The sequence below is a fragment of the Monodelphis domestica genome, chromosome 2 (assembly GCF_027887165.1).
Source record: "Monodelphis domestica isolate mMonDom1 chromosome 2, mMonDom1.pri, whole genome shotgun sequence".
NCBI classification, from domain to species: domain Eukaryota; kingdom Metazoa; phylum Chordata; class Mammalia; order Didelphimorphia; family Didelphidae; genus Monodelphis; species Monodelphis domestica.
In genome coordinates this window covers 269,053,547-269,069,821 of record NC_077228.1, presented here as the reverse complement: position 1 = coordinate 269,069,821, position 16,275 = coordinate 269,053,547, and the positions used below count along the sequence as shown (strand labels likewise).

General features: G+C 42.5%; 1 protein-coding gene and 1 non-coding gene across 7 annotated transcripts; both read left to right on the top strand.

Annotated features, from left to right (window-relative positions):
* The first annotated feature begins 8,402 nt into the window (after positions 1 to 8,402).
* LOC100026802 (patr class I histocompatibility antigen, B-2 alpha chain) lies at positions 8,403 to 14,300 on the top strand. 6 transcript variants are annotated; one of them, XM_056817977.1, is made up of 8 exons: positions 8,403 to 9,014; positions 11,031 to 11,300; positions 11,540 to 11,815; positions 12,045 to 12,320; positions 12,437 to 12,547; positions 12,893 to 12,925; positions 13,110 to 13,154; positions 14,101 to 14,300. In XM_056817977.1, the coding sequence occupies exons 1-8, from the start codon at positions 8,951 to 8,953 to the stop codon at positions 14,196 to 14,198; spliced, it is 1,173 nt and encodes a 390-aa protein (XP_056673955.1). In that variant the 5' UTR covers positions 8,403 to 8,950; the 3' UTR covers positions 14,199 to 14,300. The 6 variants fall into 6 exon arrangements, with proteins under 6 accessions (XP_056673955.1, XP_056673957.1, XP_056673954.1 ...); XM_056817979.1 differs by having other exon boundaries at positions 8,737 to 9,014; positions 13,321 to 14,300; XM_056817978.1 differs by lacking the exon at positions 8,403 to 9,014 and adding an exon at positions 9,651 to 9,671 and having other exon boundaries at positions 13,323 to 14,300.
* Positions 12,374 to 12,437, top strand: MIR12327-2 (microRNA mir-12327-2). Its single transcript, NR_162863.1, has one exon. It is a non-coding gene; the product is annotated as a microRNA mir-12327-2 (primary transcript).
* Positions 14,301 to 16,275: the final 1,975 nt, after the last annotated feature.

The window sequence follows — 16,275 nt, the reverse complement described above, 5'->3', positions numbered from 1 at the left end:
CAGAGAATGTAATGGGAGTATCAGGAATAACCCAAAGAGTTAAAAGACTTCCTCCTAGAATGGTGTCTGTAGGACCCCTAGAGGTACAACACTCCTTCCTTTTGATGCCTGACTCCCCTTTAAATTTGCTGGGGAGGGACCTTCTATGCAAACTCAGAGCCACAATAACCTGCTCCCCTGATGGCTCATTATCATTAGAAGTACCAGAGGAATCTTTAAATTTACTCCCTGTACTTCTCTCAGAAAACCAGGAGGCAAAAGAACCTTCCATTTTTGAAATACCTAAAGATATACCAGAATCTCTTTGGGCCACATCTTCTTCTGATGTAGGCTTACTTAAATCTGCTGTTCCTGTGCAGATAAAAACTAAATCTAGTCCACCTCCTTCTATCCCTCAGTATCCCCTCTCAAAGGAGGCAATTGAGGGTATTACATCAGTTATTAACTCATTAATAGAACAGGGAATAATAATCCCTTGCAAAGCTGAATACAACACGCCCATCCTGCCAATTAAAAAACCAAAAAAAGGGCCCGATGGCAAGCACATCTATAGATTTGTACAGGATCTAAGGGCAGTGAATAATCACGTTATAAAGAGACACTCCATAGTTTCTAACATACATACTATTATTTCATCTATTCCTAGCACAGCTACAAACTTTACAGTAGTAGACTTGTGTTCAGCTTTCTTTTCCATACCAATACATGAAAACTCCAGGCATATTTTTGCTTTCACCTGGAAGGGCTCACAATATACCTGGTGTCGGCTGCCACAGGGTTATGTCGAAAGTCTGAGCTTATTTGAGCAAATTTTGAGCCAAGACACAGACAATATAACATTTAAAAATAGCAAATTAATCAAATATGTAGATGATCTACTCTTGGCTTCAACAGATGCAAAAACATGTCAAGAAGATAGCAAACACCTCCTTTTGGAATTGCACAAAAGAGGACATAAAATCTCTAAGGATAAAGTTCAATGGTGTCTCCAAAAAGTAGAATATTTGGGATTCATCTTGACTGCGGGTGCTCGTTATATTTCTCCAAAACGAATTGAGAACATTCAAAAATTGAGTGCTCCTACCACTAAGAAACAGCTGAGAGCAATTTTAGGAGCAACAGGGTTTTGTAGACAATGGATTCTTTGCTATGGGGAAATCACTAAACCCCTTATAGCATTAACAAAGGATTCGGTTCCTGAACCCCTCAAATTAGAGCCTGAACACTTGTCAGCTCTATCAGATTTAAAAAAGGCTATCATGTCTGCCCCTGCTCTAGGCATCCCAGATTACAACAAGCCATTTACTTTATATGTGCATGAGCGAAGAGGAGTAGCCTCTGGTGTGTTAACTCAGACTTTGGGACCTTCTCAGCGCCCAATTGCTTATTATTCTGCCCAACTAGACCCAGTAGCAGCAGGAGCACCACCATGCCTTAGAGGAGTAGCTGCTACAGCCTTACTAGTAACAAAAAAAAATTGATTTAGTATTGGGATGTCCATTAACAATAATGTGCCCACATGAGATTGAAGCATTATTGGTAAAACATAGAACACAGGCATTCTCGGATCAGAGAATTACAAGGTATGAAATAACCTTATTAAATAGTGAAAATATTACCTTGAAACGCTGTTCAACTCTTAACCCTGCCACCTTGCTTCCAGATTTACCTACTTCAGGAGAACCATTACATAACTGTGAAACATTAGTGTCCATGGCAGAAAAGCCTCGAGATAATCTCTTGGACACTCCCTTAGACAATGCAGATCTGATTTTATTTACCGATGGTTCCTCTTTTATGAGGGATGGCATACGTTACACTGGAGCTGCCGTAGTCTCAGAATTTGCCACTGAATGGTCAGCTTCACTACCTTCTAACATTAGCGCTCAAGGAGCAGAACTCATAGCTCTAAAACAAGCTTGTATAATTGCCAAGGATAAAAAGGCAACAATTTATATGGATTCTAGATATGTTTTCGGCATTTGTCACTCAGTCGGGACGCTATGGCTCCAAAGAGGATTTTTAACCTCAGCTGGAAAATCCATAGCTAATGCAGAAATTATTAATGAAGTTCTTTCTGCTCTCAAACTGCCTAAAACCCTAGCTGTAGTTCATTGCTCTGCCCATACAGGTGGCTCTGACCCTGTCTCTAGAGGAAATGACTGAGCAGATGCCGCTGCAAAACTAGCAGCCATAGAAGGACCTGGATTAATTTTACCATTAACAACCACTGATAATTTAAATTTATCACTTTCCTATAATGAAAAGGAAGTGGAAAAATGGAAACAAAAATTTAAAGCAAAACAAATTAATGGAGTATGGGTGTCATCTGAAGGAAAACCCCTGCTCCCTAGAAGTTTCTATAACCAAATTTGCCAATCTATTCATAAAAATGGTCATTTTGGCACCCAGGGCATCGTGGACTCTGTCAAGAGAGTATGGATAGCCCCTGGTATAACTACTGTAGCCTCTAAAGTATGTTCAGCCTGCCCTATCTGCCAGGCATATAACCAACATGCATATCGTGGGAAAGCCTTTGGGGGACGTCCTCTGGCTTACACACCTTTTGAACATCTACAGATAGATTTCATTACAATGCCAAAGGCTGGACGTTATAAATTTTGTCTAGTAATTGTAGATCAACTAACCAGATGGCCGGAAGCATTTCCTACGACCCGAGCCACAGCAGATTTTGTTGCAAAGATACTTTTAAAAGAAATTATTCCTCGTTTTGGCCTACCAGCACGTATTGACTCCGATAGAGGGAGTCATTTTACCGATTCTGTCTTAAATCAAATATATTCTTGCTTGGGGATAACTCCAAAATTCCATGTTCCATATCACCCCCAGAGCTCAGGCCAAGTGGAGAGGATGAATAAAGAACTTAAGACTATGATTGGCAAATTATGCACTGAGACCCATTTAAAATGGCCTGAAATTCTTCCTCTGGCCCTATTTTATCTTAGAAGCAGGCCTAGAGGAGACTTACATATTTCACCATTTGAGATGCTTTTTGGACATCCGCCTATACAGGCTAAGCCTTTCTCCCCGGCTTATACATCGCTATTAGGGGGGAGATATTACTATTGCTTCCTATATACAGGAGTTACAGCACAAACTACGTGAACTTCATGAATCTGGAGCTGCAGTACAAGCTGGACCATTAGACTTTTCTCTGCATGACCTGAACCCAGGAGATAAAGTTTATATCAAGAATTTCAAGCGAACTGGAGCAACTCAACCTTCATGGGAAGGACCATTCCAAATATTATTAACTACTCCAACATCTATAAAGATTGGAGAAAGAGACTCTTGGATTCACTGCTCACATGTGAAGAAAGCATCTTCTGCTGAGACTGATTGACTCTATCCTATCATATGAATTGTGACTCTATCTTATTATATGAATTGGAGATAATAATCCATAGACAAATGGATGCTTTTTTTTTTCAAGAATATATTGAATTACTGATTTTTTCTTATTTTTTCTTATTTCTTTTTATTTTTTGATCAGAATATTTAATTTTTTTCTCATTTTTGTACTGAAGGTACACATAATTAATATTAATATTATTTTTCCCTGCAGTAATACAAGTTAATATATATACTCTTGCTATAATATCAATATATGCCTAAAAGCTTTAAACTATGGGAACCTGCCATTTATTGATAAAATATTATAGGACTGTGATTAATGTTTGTGTCTGATTCCAGGAAAAGGGATAAAAACAAGGAGCACAGACTAAAACCTGAATAGTGCCAATAGAGCACACATGAAATATTAAAGTGAGACTCGAGGTTGCGACGCTTAACTTATGTTTAAGTCGTAGGACTTCCTTGTATCTACACTCTTTTCGAAGTACTCAAACAAGTACAAAGCTTGACTATCATGCTGGCTCCCTATATCCCTGAGGAAAAAATCAGACAAGGGAATGACATTTCCCCATCAAAATAGAATTCTAATTCTTTTCTTCTTATATTATGGCAACTTCCTGTAGTCTTGGCTACAAATGGCTAAGTGAAATATTACTGCATTCTGTCCTACATACTTGTGGGATAGAAATTACTTTAAACTGGACCTATACAAGGTCTATTTTGAATTTTTCTTATGTTTTTGATTATTTTTCTATTCTTTTGATAATTGACACATACACCCCCATAACTGAACATTGCATTCTGAGCTAAACTTGATATTTTTTTTTAATACTTACTTCAGGGGGGATTGTATTTTAATTTAAAATCTAAGAATTTTTGAATTTTTTTTTTGTTTGAGATTGTATTTTTATAAAAATCCAAGAATTTTGTTTAAGATTTTACTTTTATAAAAAAAAAATTCAAAGATTTTGATTCTGTTTGAGAAAAGATCTTCAAGAAAGAAGCTTGAAACTTTTATATCCAGAGAATGAACTGTTGCAGAAAGATGCCAAAAACCTACACTTCATCAAGAAGATCAAGAATGAACTTTGGATGTGATTGATTGGACTGAACTTTTGATTGAACATTTATTGTAACTCTACACATTTATGCCAAAAGGGACTGCCCCTAATTTGGCTTTCTGTCAATGTGCCTAGCAAACATTGGTTTTGCTTTCTTTTCTTTTCTATTTCCTCTCTCACTATTCTAATTTCTCTTAGAAAATTGAATATTGTGTATATCTTTAGTTAGAAGTAAATTTAGAACTACAAATTGATTATGTTAAATGATCAATGGGGAGACTAGTCTCCCAATGATCATCAGGGGGGATTGTAAACCTCAAAATTCCTTAGACTTATAAATGTTGGAAATTTCACCATTGGGATATTTCATACTTGGAAAATTTCTTACTGATAGTCTATTGGAATGGGAACCCCATTGGCATGGGAGGTTCCTTCTCTTCCCTTCTTAAGATTACTTTAGGACAGAAACCTTTTGCTGAACAATGGAAAGGACTTTGACCTATGCTTAAGCATAGAACAGGAATTTCTTTGAATCATGATTGATTTTAGAATTGATACAATGGAGATACTTGGAATCAATCTCCACCCTATTCAGTCCTAACAGGATTGAGTAAGGGCTGCAGCCTAGATCAAAATTTAATTATTCCAATCTCTACCCTACTCAGGTTAACAGGATTTAGAAAGGGCTGTAGCAAAGGATCAAAGATTTAATTATTTGAAAATATGACCTTCAACAGACATGTGCAAAAGCCAGAGACCTCTGGGCGGTCCTGGGTTTAAGCTAGAGCCTCCATTGGCACAGGGAAATTGATGGACAGGTGATTGGTAGATGTGAGGACTGAGGGGAGGCAACTTGGATGGTTTCCTTAAAGATAGGGGAGTCTGAAGACTGGGGGTGGTGGTTGAGAAGTTGGTCGGTGTGGTTGGTGTCCTCTGAGAAGCTTGCTCTGAAGGAAGCTGAAGGTGGGGGCCTCTGAGACTGTTTCTCCATTTTGATCACGTGAGTAATAGGGACTGATCTCTTTTCTTTGCCCCAGCTATCTAAGGGCTTGGGCCTTTTGGCCCAGCCTAAACAGAAGGGGTATTTAAGCCCTATTCCCTTCTCTCCCTTTTTCTCTCTCTCTATCTCTAATTCCTTTCTTCCTCCTATTGTAATTAAACTCCATAAAAGATTAACTGCTGACTTGAGTTTTCATTTAGGAATTACATAGCTGAATTCCTTGGCGACCTTAAATTAATATATATCAGTCTTTAAAGTGATTTCCTTGTAACATTTGCTATTTTATAACTTGAAGGCAAAGTTAAGATTTATAAGGATAATAGTGGTAATTTTTATTTAGATAGTATACATTTGGGTTAGTCAGGTCAAGGAGTTCACAGAGTAGTTGGATGTGGCTGAAAAAGACTGAACAAAAAGAACAACAAAACAGTGATCTTGCTAAAGGATATCCTGGAAGGATGAATTAGGAAACTGGGCCAATATCATTGTTAAATGGATAAAGATCCAAAGAAATAAAAGGCAGACAAAAAGAACAGCTATGAAGATACATCAAAAAGCAAGCATCAAAGAATTATTGTAGGTCCGTTAAGACTTCTTAAAAGTAAGCTGGTCATAAGTCTGCATCTTTCTATGGAATAATGTCCATCCAATTCTTTCCACTGGCTTATTCCCAGAGAAGTAAAGACTAGAGAGCTTCCCAGGCATAGCAAAATGTTACCAGGTAGCATTTGGTATACATACAGTCAGAGGAAGGGCTCCTGATGGCCCTTAATAGAGAGCAGGGGTAAAGGCTCCCAAGAAAACTGGGGGACTGCAACTTTCCCTCTCCTCTTACTGAATTTTTTGTCCTTGGCTACTAGGCTTTTTGAGATAGAATGTATTTCTTAATCAGCTATTGGAGTTGTGAACTGGTTCAACCATTCTGGAGAATAATTTGGAACTATGACCAAAGGACTACAAAACTGCATATCTTTTGACCCAAGCAGATCTATATCCCAAAGAGATTTTTTTAAAATGGGAAAAGACAAATGTGTAAAAAAATTATTTATAGCAGTACTTTGTGTGGTGGAAAAGAATTGGAAATTGAAGGGATGCCTGTCAACTGAGGAATAGCTCAACAACTTGTGATATATAATTGTGATGGAATATGTTATAAGAAATGACAAGTAGGATGCTCTCAGAAAAACCTGGGAAGACTTACATGAACTGAAGCAGAGTGAAATGAACAGAACCAGGAGAACAAATTGCTCACTATAAGAGCATGTATGATAATCAGCTGTGAATGATTTTGCTATTCTCAGCAATACAGTGATCCAAGACAATTCTGAAAGACTTATGATAACAAATGCTACCTATCTCCAGAGAAAGAATTTATAGAATCTGAATGCAGATTGAAGCATATACTCTTTAATTTATTTATTGAACTTATTTATTTTGATCTATGTTTTACAACATGGCTAATATGGAAATGTTTTGCACAATTGCACATGTATAATCTAAATCAAATTGCTTGTCTTCTGAAGGAGGGGTGAAGGGAAAGAGGGAGAGAATGTGTAAACAATTTTTTTAAACATTAAAATTTTTGGTTACCTGTAATTGAAAGAAAAGGAGAGGAAGAAAAAATAAAATTTATTTCAGTTATCAAGCATCTATTATTTTTTCTCCTGTCTCTTAACTCATTTCTCTACCTCTGAATAAAAAAGAAAACCCAAACCTTTGTAAAAATAGACACAGTCAAGCAAAAAAAAAAATCCCACGTTGGGGATGTAAGAAAATGTGACTCATTCTGCATGCATCATCTGAGGTGGGTAGCATTCTCCCTCATTGCTCCTCTAGAAACATGGTTGATCATTGTGTTTGTCAGAATTTGTAAGGCTCTCAAAAATGTTCATTTAAAAATTGTTTATAGTGTATAAATTATTATTTTGATCTGTTTATTTTACCCCGCATCAATTCATATAAACCTTTCCTGGTTTCTCTGAAAACCAGCTTTCATAAACCAGAATTTGGTTAGTTAGTCTTTAATAGACACTCCCTTAGTTTCTAGTTCACTGCCATTACAAGAAGGTGCTTTAATTACTGCCACTCCGCCTCTCCCCAACATATTCAACCTTTTCCTCTTTCTTTCATCTCTTTGGGGCATGGGGATAGAAGTGATAATGGTGGGTCAAAGGATATGCATAATTTAGCAATTTTTGAGGCATAGTTATAAACTTCTTTCTAGAATGGCTGTACTAATTCATAGGTTCACAGAAAGTACATCCAGGGGTCTTTTTATTTGCAATCCCTCAACATTTGTCATTGTTCCTTTTGGGCAGCTTATGTTCTTAATTTATTGACTTGGTCCTTCACTCCTCTAAGCCCTATAGATAGTGCCAGAGAGCATCTTTTCCTGTCAACATTCAGGCTGGTCTAAATAAAAGTCATTTAATCTCAACATGCCTTGTTAAGTGTGTTTTTTAATCTGGTTCCTACAGTCCTTTTCCTAAGAGAGCCAAATCAACTAATGTCCCAGGCTTTCTTCCATAGAGAACTGTTTTCCAGCTCCTCCACACTATAGGTTTGGAATTATAGGATGTAGGTACAAATCTCAATTTTGCTCCTTACTATCTTTATGACTTTGGAAAAAAATCTCAACATCATTGGTCTTCACTTTCTTGATGTGTAAAATAATGGAAATTACCTCTAATAATCTTTCCAAGATTAACTTGATACTCTGTCAAATTTGGCATTTCATAGTTGGGGTGACAAGACAAGAAAGGTGAAAAATCCTATCAAATGTATGTATTCTTTCTGCCCATTAGCCAATGACTTTTTGTTTTGTTTTAAATTTCATTTACTATTGGGCAGCAGAACCTGTCAGTCCCCTTAGTTTTGGGAGGATGAGTGGATTGGCAGGTGGAGGTAAGGAAGGTAAGGTGTTGAGGCAGAGGTGCCTCTCAGTCCTCCCCCTTGGAGGGAGAGAGGGTTTGACAATACTGGGGAAGTTAAGAAGAAAGCAGAGACCCTGACATCCAAGGGTAGAACAGAAGAACCAAGAGCAGCTTTATTAAAGAGATTCAACCATCATCATCAGCCCTCAGTTCTCTGTGGGGAAAATTTCTTCCTAATTTCTGAGGAAAGAATGAATCACCTGAGGAGGGGGGGACTTCGTAAAATCAGCGGAGGCGAGAGAAGTTGGGGAAAGGGTTGAGGGCTCCGCTCTCATTTCTTGGTAACTAGAACTGTGTGTTCTTGAAATGATGATGGAAGGGAGGGAAATTCAGGTGCTACCACGATTTGGAGGGGGCGCCCTGTTTTGTGAAGAGATCGTCGCTAAAGCTGCACATTTTTGCTATCGGTTTTGTTTTTCTAGCCTGTGTGTATTCAACCTACCCATTTGCGAATGAAGGCAATGCAATATCATATTGCTATTGGGTAGCTGAGTCCTAGTAAAGCCAATCAGAGGGTTCGTTCCTATCTAAACCCAAACTGGTTTCCGTGATCTTTTTAACCTTTATAGCCCGAGTGGGTCATGAAGCCTTATATAATCTCTCTCGGTTTGCTGGAGATTTTGATCTTGAAAGGGACCTGGGCAGGTAAGAAGAGAATAATATTAAACGGCCACCTGGAGATTAGTGTCTAGAGGGTAGATGTGTGCATGGGAGGGCTTCTGCTACAGAGGTCTCCTCCCAGCAAACTTAACCTCAAGAAAAGTCATACCTAGAAGTGGAGGTGAAAGGAAGAAGCAAGAAATAAGTACTAGTGTGTGCCCTGGGAGCCAGCAGCCTGGAATCCCCCAGCTGTGTTTGGGGAGAAGGCGGGGTCCTGGTGTCTGTTCCTTATCTTTTTGGGGTGGTGATGGGGCATTGGAAGTGTCTACATGGAATCTAGAAGCCCCCAAACTTGTCGCCTAAAAAGATTTAATGAACCCCAGTTTCCTTAAGCCTCAGGTTCCTGAGAGAATTCACCCTAAAGGGAACTTCAGGTTTAACAAACCTCTTCAGGTGGGGACTAAGCCCCAACCAAAGCCCAGTGACTGTTCTTGTCTCCAGACTCCCTCCTTCTGGGGATAGAACTTGGGACCTCCGGCTATGGAGATTGACCGCTGTCTACTGCGCCAGAGTCACTCGGTTTCGATTTTGGCTTTGTCACTATCTGAAGTGGATAGTTAAGCCTCAGATTCCTCTCAGAGTGGATTCTCACAGAAACGGGGTCAAACCTGAGGCTTTCACCTTTAAGCTAAGGAAACTGGGGTTCGTTAAATCTTTCTAGGCTACAAGTTTGGGGGCTTCTAGATATGAGGACACAGAGCACTGAGGTAGAGGCACCAGGAAGCTGTTTGGGAGCCCTTGGCGTCCGAGTGTGAGGACAGCAGAATCAGGAACAGCTTTGTTAAAGAGGGATCTGGTGGGAGGAGGCTGGGGCCAAGTGAGGGTCCAGGGTACGGGGCTGGAGGAGGTGGGCAGTGAGAGACCCGGGTCCTAGAAGAGAGGTGGTGGTGTGGGGGAGGGGGGGAAGGGAGAGGAGGGGCACTAGGACCTGTTCGGATAATGTTTTCCGGTGAAGTCCCGGAAGATCTAGAATTAAAGTAAGGAGGATTACTACAGAATGCACTAGCAGCCTCCAGAGGCTTGGGGTCTGGGGTCTGGGATCACACTGTTGTGTGGAAACCCCCCCCCCCCCCCCCAGTTTGTAGCAGGGTCTTGCCCCCAAAATGGGAGACAGCCTCTGTTCAATCCAGAAGTAAGAAAAGAATTTTATTTGAAGAAAAAGAGGTTTAAGGTGGTATAATAGCCAAAATAGCTGGTGGAATAGTCTGGGGGCTAATCAAGTAGCCTCTCTGGAGGTGATGGAATAGCAGCTCCCAGGTGTGGAGTTCCTTGTACGGAGTAGCAGCTTGTGCTGTCTGTGGATCAGGGTTGGCATATTTATTAGGGTCTGGGGGCTAGTCATCTCCCATCCCAGAGAACTCTTCACCTTTCCTGAAAACCCTGGACAAGGGGCCTGGCCAAATTTGGGTGGAGGTGTGGTTTGGGGTTTGACATGTATGCCATGGGGGATAAGGAGCATGAGCAGGCTTGGAGGATTCTTCTGGAATGTCAGATCCCCACTGCACAGGTCTCTGGTTCCCCCATTGTCCATGCTGTCATCATTTGTCAATGTGGGAGAGGTCTTACTGCCCTTCTGGAATGAGAATATGGGGGAGGTGAATGCAGCTCTTTGGAAGACCACTAAAGGTAACTAATGGTGTCTTATAGTTCTGAACTAAAGCAAATATAGGACAATATGAGTAAGTAATAAAACAGGTTAGGCACAGAGCTAAGGCCCAGTACAGAATCTTACAGATCTAGTCCAGAGTGCAATCCATGGTTGACTAATGCTGACACTAGGGGTTTTGCAGTTGATGTTTAAGGAGCGCTAACAGGTGAGAAATACAAGAGTTCAGAGTGTGAGTCTTGTTCCTATTACTACCTCTCACTGCCCACTGTCTGCCCCGCATCAGGAAGACAGGTTTGTTCAGGGATCCCTTGGAATTGTCCATAGACGGGGCTGCCCTTGTGGGGGCTGCCCAGGCACTGCCTTGAGCCTGGACCTGTGTCCCCATCTCTCAGGTTCTCATTCTATGAGGTATTTCTCCACGGCCATGTCCCGGCTGGATCTCAGAGAGCCACGCTTCTTCTCCGTGGGCTACGTGGACGATCAGCAGTTTGTGCGCTTCGACAGCTACAGCGAGAGTCAGAGGATGGAGCCCCGGGCGGCCTGGATGGACAAGGTGGACCAGGACTACTGGGAACGGGAGACACAGATGTCCAGGAAAGCAGCACAGAGCTACTGTGTGGGCCTAGAGAACCTGCGCAGCTACTACAACCAGAGTGAGACAGGTGTGTGACGGGGGACCCGGGATCACAGATCAGGCCCACGGCCCTGGACCTGGAGGGGAGGGGAGGGGAGGCTGGGGTCAGGACCCGTCCCACAGTCACCTGCCAGTTCCACTTGGGGGGTGAGGGGGCTGGCCTCCGCCTAAAACAGAGGAACCACTCCGGGGACTAGTCTAGTGAGAATGGGTTGGTGGCTTGGGATGTGTCTGGTTTCACTGACTGGGATGCTGGGGATGGGGCAGGGGTTCATATCATCCAGCACATGTATGGCTGCGAGATTTTTCCCAATGGCAGCTTCAAGAGTGGATTTGAACAATATGCCTACGATGGGAAAGACTACATCTGCCTGAACTCAGAAACCTATTCGTGGACAGCCATAGATCCCCAGGCTGTGAATTCCAAGCGCAAGTGGGAAGAGAGGAGTATCTCTGAGAAAGAGAAAGCTTATCTGGAAGAGACCTGTGTGTTGTGGCTGCACAAGCATCTGGAGAATGGGAAAGAGCTTCTGCTGAGAACAGGCAAGGTTTGGCCCTGTCTGGGTGAACGCAGCACTCAAGGCCCAGACTCAGATTTGCCTACCCTTCCCTGCCTCCCTGTGGATACAGCTGTGGACCTAGCACTCCCAGAGACCCTTTAGACCCCAGGGTCCTGGCTGTGAGTCCTCCCCATCTCCTGATCTCTCCTTGTGATCCCAGAGGGCAGAGAGAGAAGGAAAGGCCTGAAAATGCCTCTGATCTTCTCCCCCAGACCCCCCTTCTGTCAGAGTGAGCCGGCACAGCGGCCCAGACGGGGAGGTGAGCCTGCGGTGCCGGGCCCAGGGCTTCTACCCTGCCGAGATCTCCCTGACGTGGCTGCGGGATGGCGAGGAGCAGCTCCAGGACACGGAGTTCATTGAGACCAGGCCGGGGGGAGATGGCACCTTCCAGAAGTGGGCCGCTGTGGCCATGGCCCCGGGCCAGGAGGACAGATACAGCTGCCGGGTTCAGCACGAGGCCCTGGCCCAGCCCCTCAGCCTGAGATGGGGTCAGTGAGGAGGGCCGGCCAAGGGGGAGGAAGAGGGAGCTCTGGGGGGCCTCTGGGGAGGGCCCAGAGAATGCCAGGCACACCCAGCTCAGGCCTTTCTCTCTTTCCCTCCTCAGAGCCCGAGGCCCCCTCCGTGTGGGTCATTGTGGGGGTCACTGCTGGGGTCCTGGTCCTTCTGGTCACTGCAGTGGTGGCTGGAGCTGTGATCCTGAGGAGAAGGAATTCAGGTAGAGAAGCCTGGAGGGGGCCCATCAGGCAGCAGGAGGCTGGCCCAGGGGGGAAACAGCTTCATCCTCAGAGCAGAGATGAATGGGGGGAATTCAGCCAAGGAAAGGGATGTGCCTGTGGCTGAGGGAGACACTGGAACTTATGGATAAAGACCTGGAAGTTGGAAGTTGCCCATTTGGGGTTCCTTTTGTTCACTTCCTCTTGGATCTGGATAATGTACTGGAGTGGTTGTGGAGTCACACTTGTTATCTGTTGTGTCTAAGAAACAAATCAAGTGAACTTCTGGGCCCTTCAGAGGGTTTCCTCTCCTGGGTGCCCAGCTGCCATTGTTTTATCTTTTCTAGGTGGAAAAGGAGGAGCGTATGTTCCAGCTGCAGGTAAGTGAAGGGTTAACATGGAGGCCAGAAAGAGGAGGCTCAGCCTCTATGACCTTTGAGACAGGAGAAGTGAAAGGCAAAGGAAAGGCTCACCCCAATAGCCTTTTCTGGTTCTCTTCCCTTCCTACACCCCCTTTCTGTCAATGATGTCCCTCACTGGGTTCTTTCCTTTCTTTATCTCCAGACAAGGACAGTTCCCAGGGCTCAGACGTGTCTCTCATAGCCACAGGTGAGGCTCTGGGAGTCCTGGAGCTAGAGGGGGGCTGGGGAGGGGGGACAAAGCAGAGGACCAGCAGGGGAGAGATTCAGGGAGAAGGTGGGTTGGGGAGGAGGCTCCAGGCCACACGTGACTTGGAGGATCTCCTTTAATCTGTCTCTTTTTTCTGCATCTTGAGAGAATCTCCTTGTGCAGAGCTGAGGAAAAATCCTGGAGATATTCAAGGCTGCGTTTCCTGTCTTGTTTTCCTGTTGACCTCTGGCCTCTCTCCTCATCATTGGCCCCTGGGATCATTACTATAATCTAGTGATCCAACCCCAGGAAGAATCATCCATGCCCTTACCCTGTTATCTAAGATTTCCCCCTGCCTTCTTTCTGCTTTTCTCAGTTTGCAGGGAAACAACCAGCACTGAGGGCCAGATGGGGCTAGAAATGAGCCCTCCTTCATGTTGGATGCTGTTCTGTGATTTTTCTCTATTGTAAAAAATGCATCATGAAGTATTTTTCTTGAATCTTTAACTTTTCCTCCATTTACAGAGACAAACCAAGTTTGGGGCCTAAGAAATTAGGCAAAGGTCCAAACTTTGTAAATAATGTGCACATTCCAATCCTTAGACCTAGAATATCTCCCCTATCCCAGTAGACTAAATATCTTAGGAAGTGTCACAGATGGAGGTACCATCTCACACTTAGCAGATTGGCTAGCATGACAATTTTTAGGTGGAATAGCACTAATGGTAAAACATCTGTCCATTTTTAGTGTGTTTCTGCACAGAGTTTGCCAACCAGTGCCTTAATATCTTTGTTTAATGGTTCCACTTGGCCTGCACTGGCTGGATGGTATATTGTGTGATAGTTTCCTTCTATTCCCAAATTTTTATACACTTCTTGTAAGATGTTATGTGTGAAGTTGCAGTGAACCTTTCATGACTTCATGGAATGGAATTCCTCTTCCCAGGTGTTTGGGACATACCATTCCTGCTGAGTACGCCAAAACACAGTAATCTCAGTTCAAGGCTGCATGAACAGTTCCAAGATCTCCTGGGAACGGGTTAACTCCCCTGTTCACATTCTGGGGAGGATAGATTGTGTCTCTCGAGAAGAGCTTTAAATCTGGTGTTCTGCTTACAATAAACGTTCATTATCCCTCTTTGATAATGTTCCAGTCTTTCTTTCTTGCGACTCCATAGCTGTTCTCCTACAGCTCTAAGCTGTCCCCCGATAGTTCTAAACTGTTCCCCGACAGTTCTAAACTGTTCCCTATTGCGACTCCGTAGATGTCCCCAGCATGGAGTGACTTCCTCTGTCTGACTAAATTTTGTTTGGTATTCCAAATCTGGGAATGACCTCTTTTAACAGGATCTTTATCACAAATGCTGCATTGTTCTTTTTGGCAAGGAAAACTTCTGGCCATCTTGTTAATCAGTCTATTATCACAAGGTCATATTTAAACCCTTTATTTTTTGGCATACTGATGTAATCTATCTCTAAGCATTCAAATGGAGTGTAAGCCAAAGGATGACCTCGCAGACCTTTGCTTCTAAATGCTTCCTGATTGAACTGCATATAGATTTTGCACTTTTGACATACTCTTATGGCATAAGAGGAAATTCCAAGTGTAGTCCAAAATTGTTGAACTGAATCAATCACAGCTTGGGTGCCATAATGTCCTTTTGCATGTATGGCATTACAAATGTAATAGAATAAGGATCTAGGCAAGATGGGTTGGCTTAACTCTGAGAACCATATGCCTCATCTCTTTTGCTCCAAATTTTGCTTCCATGACTAAATTTCTCATTCCTTGTTGACTTGAGTTAGATTATTCTCTTCAACTAGTGTGAAATTCAGAACATGTTGTGGTCCAATTTAGCGCTGTATTTTGTTGTTACATCATGTGGGAAGCCATCAAGCCCATGCTGTCTGACATGGTCATGTGTGTGTTCCAGAGTTGCAAAGTGACAGTAACTTGATTTGGGAAGGCTATTCAAGTCCAGTGCAGGCAGAGCCAGATCCTGAGATCACACACACACACAATCCTAGGTTATTGTTGGGGGCTGTCAAACCCATGTTGTCTGACATGGTCACAGGTGGAGACTGAAGGTCACAAAATGGCCCCCTGGAAGGATGGAAACATCTATTTAACCCCCCTCTGTGTGACTTATCTCACTAACATCTTTTATTATTGGAATTGCTATGATTATTGTTCTCTCTTTAGCTTCAGGAAATATAAAATGAGAGCAAAATACTTGCAGGATTAATACAGATGTCCCACTCTGTCCCCTCAGAATACCACCAGGAGATCCCACTTACAAAATTAAACCTAAGGATTCTTATGTACCCACTTAGATAGGACCCTATTTTCTAGGCATAAAACTTTTGGCAAATCTGTGCTCAGAATTCCCCAATATAAAACTGGGACATGTTGATTCTACCCTCAGACCCTGCACTTAGCAACAGTGTTTTGTTGATTATCTCCTTAGGCTTCACATCTCTTGTTAGGATCTATGGAAACATGCATGTTGGAAATGAAACTGTGTACCAAGAAGATATATGACCATGAGGGTATAAGTAAAGAAAGACCTATTGAGCTTGACTATAGTCTGGCAGGAGAAGACATCAGAGCAAAGGGCATCTAATTCCAAGTATTAGCTTGCACTATAAGGACCTATGCTTTCCCTTCTTTCTCCTTTCCTAACAGTCTCTTTATGGTTCACAGATACAAAGTAGAAAGATCTGGTTTCTCATTAACCTTAGTATGAAGGTTCCACTGTTATTATCTACATTTTACAGATGAAGAAACAGAGGTATAGAGAGGTGCCTAGAGTCACACACTCAATGAATGCTGGTATTAGGACTTGACCTCAGATCTTCCACTCCACCCTGGGGTCTCTCAGGCCCAACACTCCAAATTCTAACAATAGCCCTATTTGAATAATGATAATAATGATATAGATAGAACTGTGAAGAACCAAGTCTGAAATCTTCCTTCTGTGTCTTTATTTAATCCCGGAAAGATTTTTACCTCACTCTTTGACTATTCCTTTCCTGAATATCCTTTTAAAAACAGTGATCTCCCCTGGAATCTAAATATCTCTTTAATATTTTTGACAAATACAGAGCTTTGTAAAAAAGT

What these genes read in the sequence shown, in the direction of transcription:
- LOC100026802 (XM_056817974.1), top strand. Translation starts at nt 10,487, where the DNA reads ATGAGCAGGCTTGGAGGATTCTTCTGGAATGTCAGATCCCCACTGCAC. An exon ending in TCTTTGGAAGACCACTAAAG is followed by an intron (nt 10,656 to 11,030) that starts GTAACTAATGGT and finishes CCCATCTCTCAG; the next exon opens with GTTCTCATTCTATGAGGTAT. An exon ending in CCTGAGGAGAAGGAATTCAG is followed by an intron (nt 12,548 to 12,892) that starts GTAGAGAAGCCT and finishes TATCTTTTCTAG; the next exon opens with GTGGAAAAGGAGGAGCGTAT.